General features: G+C 38.2%; 2 protein-coding genes and 1 long non-coding RNA gene across 5 annotated transcripts in view; 2 read left to right on the top strand and 1 right to left on the bottom strand.

Moving 5' to 3' along the window:
* LOC115217379 (sphingosine-1-phosphate phosphatase 2) overlaps positions 1-6146 on the top strand; it is a 42908-nt gene extending 36762 nt beyond the window's left edge. The window contains exons 2-3 of the mRNA XM_029787054.2: positions 3438-3527; positions 5277-6146. Of these exons, the coding sequence (XP_029642914.1) occupies positions 3438-3527; positions 5277-5861 (675 nt within the window). The 3' untranslated portion in view covers positions 5862-6146. The remainder of the gene's footprint in view (positions 1-3437; positions 3528-5276) is intronic.
* Positions 6147-9730: 3584 nt separating this feature from the next.
* LOC118765339 lies at positions 9731-10999 on the top strand. Its single transcript, XR_005001175.1, has 2 exons — positions 9731-10012; positions 10316-10999. It is a non-coding gene; the product is annotated as an uncharacterized LOC118765339 (long non-coding RNA).
* Positions 11000-13016: 2017 nt separating this feature from the next.
* Positions 13017-15875, bottom strand: part of LOC115217429 — a 30754-nt gene continuing 27895 nt past the window's right edge. For 2 of the 3 annotated variants that reach the window (XM_036507176.1, XM_036507175.1), the window contains exons 8-9: positions 15089-15191; positions 13346-13484 (exon numbers count right to left, since the gene is read on the bottom strand). In XM_036507176.1, coding sequence (XP_036363069.1) covers positions 13386-13484; positions 15089-15191 — 202 coding nt within the window. In that variant the 3' untranslated portion in view covers positions 13346-13385. Of the gene's footprint in view, positions 13485-15088; positions 15192-15875 lie in introns of all 3 variants that reach the window. The other variant, XM_029787126.2, reaches the window with a different exon arrangement.

Below are 15875 nucleotides of genomic sequence, written 5' to 3'. Positions count from 1 at the left end.
CGAAAGCAGATCTCCGATGAACATCTTCCAATACACCAAATCTTTTCCTGATTTCTCCCAGAAATTTTTCCATCCAATTCTCCGAACTTATAAGTTTTTTTATACTTATTTATATCTATCATAAATTCCTGCCTTTTGTATCAAATTTCACTCCGTTGTTTAATGAATTTTTATTCCTTTTATTCCAATAAACAAACTTCTTCTATTGCTCGCCTGGGAATTTTAATGCATTTTTTTAAAACTGGAATAGTGACCCCCACCCCTTACATCAAGTTTCTATAATGTGGCTTCATTATTGATAATTTCCAATTCAGCTTTTGTTCAGCTAAGTCCCTATCAGTCCCTAATTATTTATTTATTAATTCATTATAATTATAATCCCAGTATCAATATTTTATTGCAAAAGAGTTTCAAGCATATAAATTTCAAACATGAAATATGTTTTTCCCCATATGTCGACAATACAACACATTTTATACAAATTTTATTGATTCTAGAGAAAGGCAATGAATAAAAGGTAATGTTTGTCTTGTGAGGGTTTAACATTGAATTCAATACATCACTGGCATTTTGCCATTGACAACAATCGGATAATGTCGCAGGAAGAATTATAATAGCCCTCCTCCTGCTACAATGACATACAAACTTCAAGTACTCTACTTGCTGTTATTAAGAACAAAATTAGGATTATAAAAGATATGAGCTTTCAGGCTGATAAATAAATTGTGTTGTACTTAGAAGACATAACATTCAGCAATAGATTTGAATATAGGAAATTTAGTGTTAGAAAGAGCAGACTTAATTTCCATTTCCTTCAACATGGTGTTGGTGTTCTTTCTCATTGCTTTGACAGATGAGGGTTTGACAAGACACAAATGAAATTTCTTCTGTTTGTCCAATGGCTACTCATGTGCAGAGTCAAAGCTGAAGACATGTAATAACATTTCCTGTCTGTCCCCATCAGCTCTTTCTGGACTTTCAAAGACAGTGTGATGGTATCTTGCCTTACTGAACAACTTACATGGTGAATATTATTGTGGTGGGCATGGTTTGTGCAGAGCCAGTCTCAGTTTCTCATCCTTCAAACCAGAGCTGTGGAGTTGGAGTCAGAGTCGGAAACAATTCAGGGGTAGCTGGAGTTGGAGTCAATGAAACTACACCGACTCTGACTCCGATTCATGATATCTTTATTCTTTACTATAAACCAGTTATAACATATAGGCCTACTCAAAGTATGAGCGTATGCATGTGCTTTATGAGATATGTAGACCACATTCACTTAATTACATAAAGAGGAGTCGGAATTGGAGTCGGAGGTGACATTAGTACAGGAGTTAGTGTCAAAGATTTTCGTTTCAACTCCACGGCCCACTTCAAACTTGCATTGGTCAAGTGCAACAAGGGCCCACAGCTATTTAATATCAAATCACACTGTTGTGTGGACGCTCCCAGACGATGAAGTAGGCTAGCCCAATACGTTGATATAGAGAGAGAAGCCTAGAGGTCAAGAGAGTAGTAGGAGCAGAGGAGTAGAGTTGAGTAGAGGTCATCCGAACGTGCGACATAACACACACTCTGTCATCATAAAAAGTGGAATGAGACCCTGAGCCTTATGGTTTTGGACAGACTGTTGAGAAAAACGAAAATGGAGAGAGAGAGAGAGAGATAGGATGTTCGTTGGTTGTAGTTGTGCTCTGTCAGTGCTAAACAACAAACAGCAGAAACACAAATATCTTTTATATTTTACTTGTTTCAGTCATTCAACTGCAACCATGCTGAAGCATGACCTTCAATAAATTGACCCCAATACTTTGATCACTGGGCCAAACTTATTAGGACATAAACAAACCAACACCAGTTGTCATAGTGGTGAGGGACAAACACAAAGACATGCACCCCCCCCCACACACACACAGAGGCATACATACATATGATGGGCTTCCATTCAGTTTCCCTCTACAAAATTTCCTCACAACGCATTGGTCACGCTGAGGCTATAATAGAAGACAAATTGCCCAAGGTGCCATACAGTGGGATTGAACTCAAAGCCTTGCATTTGCAAAGTGAGCTTCATAACCACACATTCATACCTTGCCTATATTTAAAAAACAAGAACATTTTCTTTAGTCACTATTTGCAAATCAATGTTTTAATTCTCGGTCAGTACAATTTAAAACATAAATCTTGAAATAGAATTTTCCCCCGTAGCAATGCTTCATGGTCAGACAGTAGCCATCAAATACATGCACTCAATCAGCTACTTCAAACCTAAAATGAAAAATTGACTGCGTAAAATATTTTGTTTAGTACTAGAAGATCTGTGATAAAAAAGGCAATTATGCCATGGGCTTATTTTTGTTTGAGGTATATATCATTATCAAAGGCGGCAAATTGGCAGAAACATTAGCACGCTGGGCAAAATGCTTATCGGTAATTCGTCTGCCGTTACGCTCTGAGTTCAAATTCCGCCGAGGTTGACTTTGCCTTTCGTCCTTTCAGGGTCGATAAATTAAGTACCAGTTATGCACTGGGGTCGATGTAATTGACTTAATCCGTTTGTCTGTCCTTGTTTGTCCCCTCTGTGTTTAGCCCCTTGTGGGTAGTAAAGTAATAGGTATTTTGTCTGCTGCTACGTTCTGAGTTCAAATTCCGCCGTGGTCGACTTTGCCTTTCATCCTTTCAGGGTCGATTAAATATGCACTAGTTATGCACTGGGGTCGATATAATCAACTTAATCCCTTTGTCTGTCCTTGTTTGTCCTCTCTGTGTTTAGCCCCTTGTGGGTTGTAATGAAATGGGTATATATCATTATCATTGTTTTAATATCCACTTTTGCATGCTTGCATTGGTTCAAGTGAAATTCAATGGGACAATTTTTTTTACAGCTGGATGCCTTTCCTATCACCATATGTATGTGCTTCTCATGTGTGCATGCATATACACACACACACATGGTATTCGACTAAACATCTAAAAGCATTAGAAACATAATTTATATGTACATAGGCATAGAGTGGCTGTGTGGTGAGTAGCTTGCTTACGAACCACAGTGTTCCGGGTTCAGTCCCGCATGGCACCTTGGGCAAGTGTCTTCTACTATAGCCTTGGGCCGACCAAAGCCTTGTGAGTGGATTTGGTAGATGGAAACTGAAAGAAGCCCATCATATATGTGTATATATATATATGTATGTATGTATGTATGTATGTATGTATGTATGTATGTGTATATGTTTGTGCGTCTGTGTTTGTCCTGCTACAGTCTCGGAGTGGTTGGCGTTAGGAAGGGCATCCAGCTGTAGAAACATTGCTAGATCAAATTGGAGCATGGAAAACGGACGTTAAACTACGATGATGATGGTGGTGGTGGTGGTGGTGATGATGATATGTGCACATGTGTTTATGTATATATACATAGATTTTCTTTTTTCTTTTGACAGTTCCCGTTCAATATCGGCCTAATGTTGGCAATTGCCTGGACCACATTAATATCACTTAGCAGGATCTACCTTGGAATGCATTCAGTTTTGGTTTGTATACATTTTCCCTTTACATTCTCTCCCATGTTTTTAAGTCCATTTTCCAAGGTTTGCATGGATTAGATCAGTGGGTCCCCCAAATTTTTTTCTCTTTGGGCCCCTTTGATTCCTATTTTAATTGGGTGGATCCCAATAGCCATTTGATGTTTTAAAAAATCCAGTTATTCTTATTTTGAATTTAACAATAAAATATACTTGACCACATCTTCTCTCTATATATAAACGGCAGTTTGTCTGTGTGTGTTTCTATGTGTCTGTTTGGTTGTACCCTCACCCTGACCACAGCTTTCAACCGATTCTGATGAAACTTGACACACACATAGCCCAATGTCATAATTCAAAACTAACGCAGCAAAAATTTTGAAAAGTTCCCCCAGTTCTGAAAAAAATCGATAAATTCGACATGGGGTTGAGAATCAGAAACACAAACCACAGACTGTCTAGGGGACGCAACTCGACCTTTTTAACTAAAAAAAAAATTACCATCATTTTTTTCCCATTTTTTGGCTATAACTCTCTAAAAATGCCTTATAGTTATTTCCCTTACAAACCCAAGCAACGCCGGGCGATACTGCTAGTTTAATATAAATGAGAACAAGCAGCCTCTACATAGTTACCTAACCTCTAGAAATAGCAGCCATATCTCCTGGAAATTGCACCATGTCATTTCAAAAACAACGAAAGGACATATTGAATAATTCAGTCCTAGATGCATTATGTCTAAATAAAAGTTACGATGGTCATGACAGAAATATATTTTTGATCCTGGATCTGCTTAATCAGAGCTGACCAGGGGTTAAACAAACAAATACAAAATGTTTAATAACAAATCTTAGGGCGAGTTATAAACAGTAGCTGCAACACATCGTGATGTATATTTGCCATTTAAATATGGCTAACCCCTAAGGGTGGATGCTATTGTAGTTTGTAGCCCCAGGACGACACCTCCTCCAGCTGGCTATAGACACACTTTCTGTATAGGTATACAGAAAGTGTGTCTATAGCCAGCTGGAGGAGGTGTCCTCCTGGGGCTACAAACTACACTAGCATCCACCCTTAGGGGTTAGCCATATTTAAATGGCAAATATACGTCACAAAATTTTTAATTCTGCTAATTATTCAAGGCCATAAATGGCCTCTAATCTTTTCCTATGTAATCTAAATCCTTTGTATGCTAGAGCCAAGGTAGGACAACAGCTGTGCTGATGACACTGTTGAGGCAGAAACATATGTATGCAACTAACTACTTGTCTTTAGACAGTCAGGGTTTTGTCAATTGATTAACTAACCAATTAACTAATCAATTGTTTGATTACCCATTTGATCGATCACTTAATGAGCTAGGTTTGTGAAAATCTTTTCATCATTTGCAATCTGATCAATGACATGCCCTCTTATTATTGAGATTTTGAATGATGACAAATGTGCTTTCTCAAACTCGCTAACTGCTTGATTGACTGAATAATTAATCAAACAACCAATGAGTTAATTAGTTAAATGTTAATGTATTGACCAATAATTAATAATAAAAGAAATGAAACAGAACCAGTACATGTGTCTATTATTGACATAATGACCCACCCAAGATACAATAAAATATGTTTAAATTAATTTTTATGAACGAAAATATTCCTAAAGCCATTACTTAAAAATATTAATTTCTTTTCTGTTATAAATTTTGACTCAAATTAATTTCACACATATCTAATCATTTTTGTGTTTTCTTTTTCTTTTTTGCAGGACATCATTGTTGGGGTTCTGTACGTGTGCATAATCCTTCCCTTGATCTACCCCTACCTTCAGGTTTTGGATCATTTTTCAGTAACACATCCTGTGGCTCCCTTCTTTACCATAGGTGTACCGTTTCTGCTCTGCTTGCTGTATCCACCGGTGGACAAATGGAACACAGCACGCAGGGATACAACCTTACTCATCGGTGTTGGCGCTGGCATTTCTGTCGGATCGTGGCTTTGTTACCAGCATGGATTCGCAACATCAAGCTATCCGATCCCGGTCCCATTGGAACTACCTTCAATCACTGCAGTGATCCTATGCTTTATAAGGCTGATCATCGGAGTTCCAATTATGTTGATTACGGCAGAACTTCTGCGGTTGATCATCCGAAACATTTGCAAACATATATTTGGAATTAATATAAAGGACCCGAAAATCAAAAGAATGCAAATTTACGAACTGACTGATAGTTTCTTACCGTTTCTGATTGTAGCCATAAATGTAACTTATGGTATCCCAATGATATTCTCAGTTCTTGGAATCGATAGACCTTCCTATTACGCAGAAATTTTACCTCCTGTTTCTATCTAGAGATCAAACGCATTCAGCAAGATGACAACTAATTAATCTGTGCAATGAATGGCTGTTATGTTTTCTAAATATGAGTGCAGCTAGAACAAGAATCTACAGTTATTAGTATTACCCCCAGATAACCATATCTATATCTATATATATATATGTATATATATATACATATATATATGTGTATGTATGTACAGCATATTAACAAATGTATGCTTCCACAAATGTGTGTCTCTACGTGAGGGAGAGAAAGTTTTCATGTGTGTGTTTATATATATATATATATATATATATATATATATGCATATTTTAGTTTGCAAATATATCTGCTTGCATCTACATGCAAGTGTATTAGTATGTATACATGTGCATGTATGCGTGTGTGTGTATGAATATATATACAAATATATATATAAGTAAATATATATATATAAATATATATATATACATATTATATATATATATATATATATATATATATATATATATATATATTATATATATATATAATATATATTATATATGGGCACAGGTGTAGTTGTGTGCTTAAAAGTTCACGCCCAAATGACTTGTGAAATTTCGTAGGCAGAAAATGTGCATAAGTGTATTGTGTGTGTATGTGTGTGCTATATTACTGTTATTATTATTTTGAAGGTGGAGCAATGACGGAGTCAACAGTTTGTCTCTCAACAGGCTGCCTGTTCCATATCTCCCTTCATGGTCTATAAAATACCCATCATTAATGTACAAAAGATTGATTCAATTAACTACACCCCACTCCTATATAGGTTTGGTTTGTGCTCATGTAGCAAAAAAATATTAACAATTTTATTAATAGTTATATCAGGTTTTAATCATTATATGGTTTGGTTCTAACTACACACTTGAATATTTCCAACATTCTTAAAATTAGTTTGTATTTATGCATTAGGACATCTTTTATATAATAAATGAATATGAATACAGTGAATTATTTAATTATGGCAGATCAATGTGTATTTTGATTATGCAATGATGTCTGATGAAGTGGTCTGGTTATTTTGTTATGTAGTATATTGATAAGCAAATAAATAACCATTCTATGGAAACATATGTAACATAATTGAATAATCAACTCCATCTATGTTCAGTTATTATTGTATTTTACTCTGTGATAAATGTGCAACGTCTTGTTCTTACATTCATTACATTGTATTTACAAAGTGCTTAATATCATGAATTAACTCGTTAAAATTGCATCATTTGTTTTTGTTTTTTTTATGGTTGATGGATGAGAACTATTGTTGGTATTCCTTTAGAATACCTTGCTAACTAAATTCTAATGTGAAGTGCTACTGTATTAATTTCCTAGATTTTAAAGATCCCTACTAATTGGAGATGTATGTATGTGTGTGTGTGTGTTGTGTGTGCATGTGTATAATACACACACTCACACACACACATATAGTAGACCATTTACCCAGTAGTGAGTGTTGCTACTCTTAAAGTTGTATCTGTAAAGACACAGCACTACATGAAAAATCACGTCTCCAGAAACACCTTTTAGGATTCTAGAGGTATCGCCCAAAAATGTAGATAGGGATAGGTGTGGGGAAACACCCTTGTTTTTATCTAGTTTCTTGTTGGTACAATTTATGATCACGAATACGTGCTGGTACTTAATCTTGTGCAGCAGATTGAATAAATCTCTGTTTTGGGAGAATTTCAAGATTGCATAGTGTATCTGAAAGCCCACCGTTTGGGGCCCCGTCAGTTAGACAATTAGATGTTGCAGATCTGAGAATCTGATCTTTCCACTTGATTTCAGTCTCTTGTACAATTAAGACCTCAATTATCTGAATGAGAAGGCAGGGAGCATTTTGTCTGAATAACTGATTGTTTTAATAATTGATCTGATCATAAAAGAAAGGAAGCCATACTGAACATAATTACATTCAAATAAAGCACAAAAAGCATGTTTACAGAGTTTTTATGTTATTCAATCAATAAAGTGTACTCTTCTACAATTTTTGATGCCTTTTCACTTTGATCTATGTGCTGTAAAATTTCATTTTCCTGTTCAACTGTCGGTAATGTTATTTTTCTCTTTACAAACATGCTAAAAGCAACAAATGTTATTTCTGATAACAGATGTGTACTCTGTACAAAGTTGTTGAGTGAACAGAGACAACACTGATTTTCTCATGCTTTTAAATCCTTCAAAATGCTCGGCCACTTTTATGTTATAAAATTATTTTAAAACTGTTTAAATCTACTACCCAAGAACAAACTTAGGTATTGAGTTCAGGGTGGTGAGCTGGCAGAATTGTTAGCACGCCGGGCGAAATGCTTAGCGGTATTTCGTCTGCCGCTACGTTCTGAGTTCAAATTCCGCCGAGGTAGACTTTACCTTTCATCCTTTCGGCGTCAATTAAATAAGCACCAGTTACACACTGGGGTCGATATAATCAACGTAATCTGTTTGTCCTCTCTGTGTTTAGCCCCTTGTGGGTAGTAAAGAAATAGGTATTTCGTCGGCCGCTACGTTCTGAGTTCAAATTCCGCCAAGGTCGACTTTGCATTTCATCCTTTCAGGGTCGATTAAATAAGTACCAGTTACGCACTGGGGTCGATATAATCGTCTTAATCCCTTTGTCTGTCCTTGTTTGTCCCCACTATGTTTAGCCCCTTGTGGGCAATAAAGAAATATAAGGTATTGAGTAACTTAGCGGTTCAGCAAAAAGAGAACGATAAAATAAATACTAGGCTTCCAAAGAATAAGTCCTGGGGTCGATTTGCTCGACTAAAGGCAGTGTTCCAGCATGGCCACAGTCAAATGACAGAAACAAGTAAAAGAGAAAGAGAGTATATATATATATATATATCAATTGAATACACCTACTGAAAGAACTACAGGTAGTTTCATGTTTTTATGGTACTTCGAGTAAGCATATATATAAAATACATCAGGTGTCTCCAAGCAACCTGTTTATTACTAGCTCTATTAGTATGTGTTTTAAATTGACCTCTCACTGGATAGAGTTTTTTTTTTTTCTTTTGTTGGATCTATATTGGATCTATAAACTATACTCTTTTACTCTTTTACTTGTTTCAGTCATCTGACTGTGGCCATGCTGGAGCACCGCCTTCAGTCGAGCAAATTGACCCCGGGACTTATTCTTTGTAATCCCAGTACTTATTCTATCAGTCTCTTTTGCCGAACTGCTAAGTGACGGGGACGTAAACACACCAGCATCGGTTGTCAGGCGATGTTGGGGGACACACAGACACACATACACAAATATATATATATACATACATATACATATATACGACGAGCTTCTTTCAGTTTCCATCTACCAAATCCACTCACAAGGCATTGGTCAGCCCGGGGATATAGCAGAAGACACTTGGCCAAGATGCCATGCAGTGGGACCGAACCCGGAACCATGTGGTTGGTAAGCAAGCTACTTACCACACAGCCACTCCTGCACCTATACGTAGATAACAATAATATCTTTTAGTTATATGTATTCAGAATTCAAGACTGTATTTATGAATATATAACAGTAGTTTTACCGATAGCTAACTCTTTAAATTTACTAGTATATTTTCATGATCTCATTTTTATTAAAGTATTTTAAATACGTTATCTATTGCAAAATCTTTTAATTGGTAATTATTTTCCTAAGGCTATATAATAATGTACGTGTGTGGATGAATTGGGTGACAAGAGAACAGAAATTATGCAATCAGCTTCAATAGCTTACAGCTGTTTCTGCTATGAGGAGCTGTGCACTTAAGGCTGAGTGCTTGTGCCCACGTCTTCCTCTTAGCTATCCTAGCACTTCCTTATCCATCCATTAAACTCCATATGTATCATGTGTTCATACCAATGTAGTGTTGGTTCCTGCACACTGCAGCTGGCTCTTGTACCTACTTGTATCTCTCAGCTCATCTGCACCACGTCTATGTATACAAACATTACACATCCAGCAGACAATACATGTTTCTTATCTCCTGCAACCCACAAATATCCTTTGCATTCAGTGTCCAACATCTCAGTACCCTGCAGTATTGTATTTCGTTCATGAACAACATACAATCTACCCATTGCTTGGAGAAAGAGTCCTTTGTCTGAAGGAAGTGTCAACACTCGAGTCTTTCCTTGATTTTGTCTTGTAGATAGCTGTTGCCAGCCTACCCTGCCACCTAAAAAGCACCATCCGTACGTGGCCGATGCCAGCGCCGCCTTGGCTGGCTTAAAAAGCACCAACTGATCATGGCCATTGCCAGCCTTCCCTGGCACGTAAAAGCACCCACTAAACTCACAGAGTGGTTGGCATTAGGAAGGGCATCCAGCTGTAGAAATACTGCCAGATCAGACTGGAGCCTGGTGCAGCCTCCTGGCTTCCCAGACCCCGGTCGAACCGTTCAACCCATGCTAGCATGGAAAATGGACGTTAAACGACGATGAAGATGAGGGCAGTTACCAGCTCCTCCATATTTGGTAGCAGATTCAAAATGTTATCTTCCACAATTTATGGAATAATTCCAGAGCCTTGTAAGAAATTTTTGAAGGCTGATTCACTTAAATGTCCTCACCAGTGTTTCAAGAGATCACTTTTTTTCAGGGCAGTAATGTGAGCCATCCTTACATCTCACTGACACATTACCTCATCATCATCATCATCGTTTAATGTCCGCTTTCCATGCTAGCATGGGTTGGACAGTTTTGACTGAGGGCTGGCGAACCAGATGGTTGTACCAGGCTCCAATCTTGATCTGGCAGAGTTTCTACAGCTGGATGCCCTTCCTAACGCCAACCACTCCGAGAGTGTAGTGGGTGCTTTTTACGTGCCACCGGAAGCCTTCACATCGTGAGAATAAGCACAGGCCTGAATTTGTCCACCTCCTTGTCTGACCATTGGTCTTTCAGGTGCCACATTTCCTTTTGTAGTAAGGCATTCACATCACTGACTCAGATGGTTGCTTGTCATGTGACCGACTCATTACAAACAGTTAGATGGTACTTTTGAATAAACCCTTCAAGAGGATGCCCAAGCATAGCCATAGTCCAATGCCTGAAGCAAGTAAAAAACAAAAAAGAATATAACTACATCTTTTGGTCGTATTTTTCAAATCAAAATAAAGACTATTTTCTTTTACTCTTTTTATTCAAGTTATAAAAAATAAAAAAACAAATTTAAAATGTTGCAAATATTCTTTTCTTCTCTAGGCACAAGGCCAGAAATTTTGGGAGAGGGGGAAAGTTGATTAGATTGACCCCAGTACATAACTGGTGCTTAATTTATTGACCCCCAAAAGGATGAAAAGCAAAGTCGCCCTTGGTGGAATTTGAACTCAAAATGTAAAGACAGAAGAAATACCTATTTCTTTATTACCCACAAGGGGCTAAACATAGAGGGGACAAACAAGGACAGACAACGGATTAAGTCGATTACATCAACCCCAGTGTTACTTAATTTATCGACCCTAAAAGTATGAAAGGCAAAGTTTACCTTGGCGGAATTTGAACTCAGAATGTAAAGACAGATGAAATACCGCTAAGCATTTCGCCTGGTGTGCCAACATTTCTGCCAGCTTGCCGCCTTAAAATGTTGCAAATATTAATACAACCATGTTAAATGTTCTCTCTTTCACACTTTTACTTGTTTCAGTCATTTGACTGCGGCCATGCTGGAGCACCACCTTTAATCAAGCAACTCGACCCCGGGACTTATTCTTTTGTAAGCCCAGTACTTATCCTATCGGTCTCTTTTGCCGAACCGCTAAGTTACGGGGACGTAAACACACCAGCATCGGTTGTCAAGCAATGCTAGGGGGACAAACACAGATACACACACAAGCATATATATATATATATATACATATATACGACGGGCTTCTTTCAGTTTCCGTCTACCAAATCCACTCACAAGGCTTTGGTCGGCCCGAGGCTATAGTAGAAGACACTTGCCCAAGGTGCCACGCAGTGGGACTGAACCCGGAACCATGTGGTTGGTAAACAAGCTACTTACCACACAGCCACTCCTGCGTTCTGTTGAGAACTAAATCACAGCCTTTTGTATGGAAAAGTAATGAGAACAGCAAATAATTTATTCATTTAAATCCATAGCATTCTTATCAAATGGATTTGGTGAACTAAACAATATATATAATCCTCTGAAGTTTTCAACTGATGAGCCTCAAGGAACAGTTGAAATTCAAGATATTCATCATCATTGTTATGATTGGGTTTTTTTCCATGCTGATATGAGTAGGAGAAAACTTCCTGAGGCAATAATCTAGAGCCGGGGGCTCTTCCTGATGCCAGTTGGTTAAATTGCTTTTAAGTAAGGTACTTTTATTCTACACCTTCACATGTTGAACCTCTGAGCTGTGAAGGACATAGAAAGGCACAGGTAAGAATTGTGTGATTAAGAAGCTTCCCAATCCATGTGATCTTGGGTTCAGTCCTTGAGCAGGTGATTTCTACTATAGCCCTGAGCCGTGTGAGTGGATTTGGTAGGTGGAAACGTGTTGAACGAAGCATGCATGCATGTGTATATGTGTTCGTATGTATGTGTATGCGTATGTATGTGTGTGCATATGTATGTGTGTGTTTGTATGTATGTGCAGGTGTATGTATGTGCATGCATATGTATGTGCGTGCATATGTATATTTTTTGGCTTGTCAGCTCTTGTTGAATCCTCCAACCCATACCAGCATGGAAAAAAAGGATGTTAAACGGTGATGATGATCCTGGCAAGAGAGTACCTTTAGTCATAGATCTTACTAGGGCTGACTTTGGGCTAAACAGCAACAGCAACAATATATAATGTGCTATCACAATTTCAGGTATCATCACTGATACCAAACCATAAATGCATAGGATTCGTCAAACTGATTGCAAATATTTTCATGTGAGGAACCATTTAATAATATTTTTGTATGACTGTCAGAAAAGGAAGGGCAATGCCCATAACTCTGTAACCCTTTTCTAAGGTCCCTGAGAATGGGGTTCAAAAGAAGTTATACTTTCCAGGTCCAAACACTCAACAGAGTAGACCTTACCAAATGCATGCATGCATGGTGGTGTCAAACCAGTTAATGGATTAAGTTTGCCACATAAAAACAAGAATGGGTCCCTGAGACAGGCTTCCACATAGTTTTGTTCTGGCAAATTTTACTCACAAAGCATTGGTCAGCCAGGGCCTACAGCAGAACACATTTGCCTAAGTTGCCATGTAGTGTGATTAAACTGGAAGCCACATGGCTACATGAACTTCTTCATCACATGACCATACCAACATGAAATTACTAAGAGTTCTATTGTGAATCAGAACTGAAGCCCTGCGCCACAAACCCAGTTCAGTATTTCTCTTGTAACAAATTTCATTGTGCTTGATTGAAATTTTATAAGAATTATAATGAAGGTCATATAAGGGGAAACAGCAAGAAGCATGACAGGCATACTGTAAACAATGTGTCTATGTGTCCAGACTGATGCAGGGAGGTTTTACAATAGTACGGCAGTCATTATATTATGTTCAAACAGACTCTTCGCTTGCTGTATCTTTCTCTGGGGTTGCATGGATTAGAATTGCTTGCAGGCTTGATTCTGGAAACTCTGGCCACTTCTGTAATTCCTGAAAATATAACAACAAAATTACGTTTTTGTTAAGATATTGGCATGTCTTTGGGATAAATGTTACAAGTAATGGGTTTCTACACTTAAATCAACAACTAAAAAGAAGCAGCGGACATTGCCACTGCCACTATCACCACCACATGTCTGCTATAAAGTATACAGCAGACACAAAAATTATGCAAAGAGGATGCCAGCGCCGCCTCGCCTGGCTTCCGTGCCAGTGGCACATAAAAAGCACCAATCCGATCGTGGCCATTGCCAGCCTTGCCTGGCACCTGTGCCGGTGACATGTAAAAAGCACCCACTACACTCACGGAGTGGTTGGCGTTAAGAAGGGCATCCAGCTGTAGAAACACTGCCAAATCAGACTGGAGCCTGGTGCAGCCTCCTGGCTTCCCAGATCCCGGTCAAACCGTCCAACCCATGCTAGCATGGAAGACGGACATTAAACGATGATTATGATGATGATGATGAAATATACTTAGAAGTTAGACTTAATCCTAAGTCAGATTGTAACAGATGGGAATTTGATCTATTGGATTATCCCATAAATAATGTTTTTTCATTTGCATGAACTAAAAGTCAGAGGGGGGCGGAATAAACTACCTGCAAAAACTTGCCATAAAAGCAGGTAGCAAATTTACCATGTATTTATTCTTAGTGCAAATTTTGAAGAGTGCAATTCAATTTTAACATTTATTTTTTCAAAGCTATAATGGAAGTGACAAACGAGCATATTCAGCATATTTTGCTTTATGAGTTCAATAAAGGCGACAACACAAAAGTGCGAGGAATATTAAAGCAGTATATGGGGTTCGGACAAACAGCATAAGCCTGTGTCAGTGATGGTTCCTGAAATTCCGAGCCAGAAACTACAGCCTAGAAGACGAGCCATGTCCTGGAAGTTCTGTATAGCTCGACAAGGATGTCCTGCAAACCTTAGTGAACAAAATCCCATCGTAACTGTTGAGGAGAAGCTTGGACTTTGGCATTCAACCATTCATTGAGACCTGCGTGCCATCGGAAAAGTCAACAAATTGGGTCAATGGGTTCCTTACAAACTTTCTGAGTCTAATTGTGTGCAGAAAGTGAATGTGTGCTCTTCTTTGCTATCAAGTCTCACGAATGAACCTTTTTTGGACCAAATGATGACTTGTGACATGAAATGGGTTCTGTATAAAAATGTCAAGTACCAAAGAGAGTGGGTAGGGAAAGGATAATGTTTGGCCACATACAGCAAGGATGACATGGCAAAAGTTGGAGCAGTTTGAATGGGAAACGATGCCCCACCTACCATATTCACTGGACATTTCCCCTTCTGATTATCATTTATTCCATAGTCTTCAAAATCATTTGGATGGAAAAAGTATGAATTTTGTAGATGCAGTCGGAATAGTACTGGAGGAGTATTTTTCGTCACAAACAAGGGAACTTTGAAAGAGGGGCCTTGCAAGTTTACCAGAAAGAGCATTGTAGAAAATGAAGGAGAGTATATTTTAGATTAAAAAAGAGGTTTGTTTATCTTACAAAAGAAGTTTAAAAAAAACACATGATTTATGTGATGACCCAATATATTTATAAATGATACAATACAATACATACCAAGTAAAGTTCTAAGTATTGCTCTGGAGACACTTCTCCTATCAAATGCATCATAGTGTATCCCATCCGTATTAAATGAACTCCAGATCCTGGCAACCAGCTTCTAAAAACAAAAAAAAAAAAAGATGAAATATTGAATAAAATACTAAGCAATGACTACCATCACTACCATTCACCCAAAATATTAAAATTAGACGACTCCAGTTACTAAAGTCAATGAAAACATAGGCTAAACATGGTGAACATTCCTTTAGACTAACTAGTGACAAATCTTATACTAAAATATATGATAGCTTTAAGCCTTTTGCATTCAGGTTATTGTGTTAGATGTAATGCTTGTTTATTCACTCTGTTTTGAATTAATCATGCATTATCTTGTAGCTTTGAGATTTTGATAATGTAATTGTTTGTGGCCGTTGCCAGCCTCGCCTGGCCCCCGTGCCGGTGACACGTAAAAAGCACCATCTGTTCGTGGCCGATGCCAGCCTTGCCTGGCCCCCGTGCCAGTGGCACATAAAAAGCACCATCCGATCGTGGCCGTTTGCCAGACTCGTCTGACACCTGTGCCGGTGGCACGTAAAAAGCACCCACTACACTCACGGAGTGGTTGGCGTTAGGAAGGGCATCCAGCCGTAGAAACATTGCCAGATCAAACTGGGCCTGGTGCAGCCTTCTGGCTTCCTGGACCCCAGTTGAACCGTCCAACCCATGCTAGCATGGAAAGCGGATGCTAAACGATGATGATGATGAGGATGATATTCAAGAAGTGAATATTCAAAAGGGTTAA

The sequence above is a fragment of the Octopus sinensis genome, linkage group LG11 (assembly GCF_006345805.1).
Source record: "Octopus sinensis linkage group LG11, ASM634580v1, whole genome shotgun sequence".
NCBI classification, from domain to species: Eukaryota; Metazoa; Mollusca; class Cephalopoda; order Octopoda; family Octopodidae; genus Octopus; species Octopus sinensis.
The sequence above is the reverse complement of the archived record's forward strand: the minus strand, read 5'-3'. Positions and strand labels throughout refer to the sequence as shown.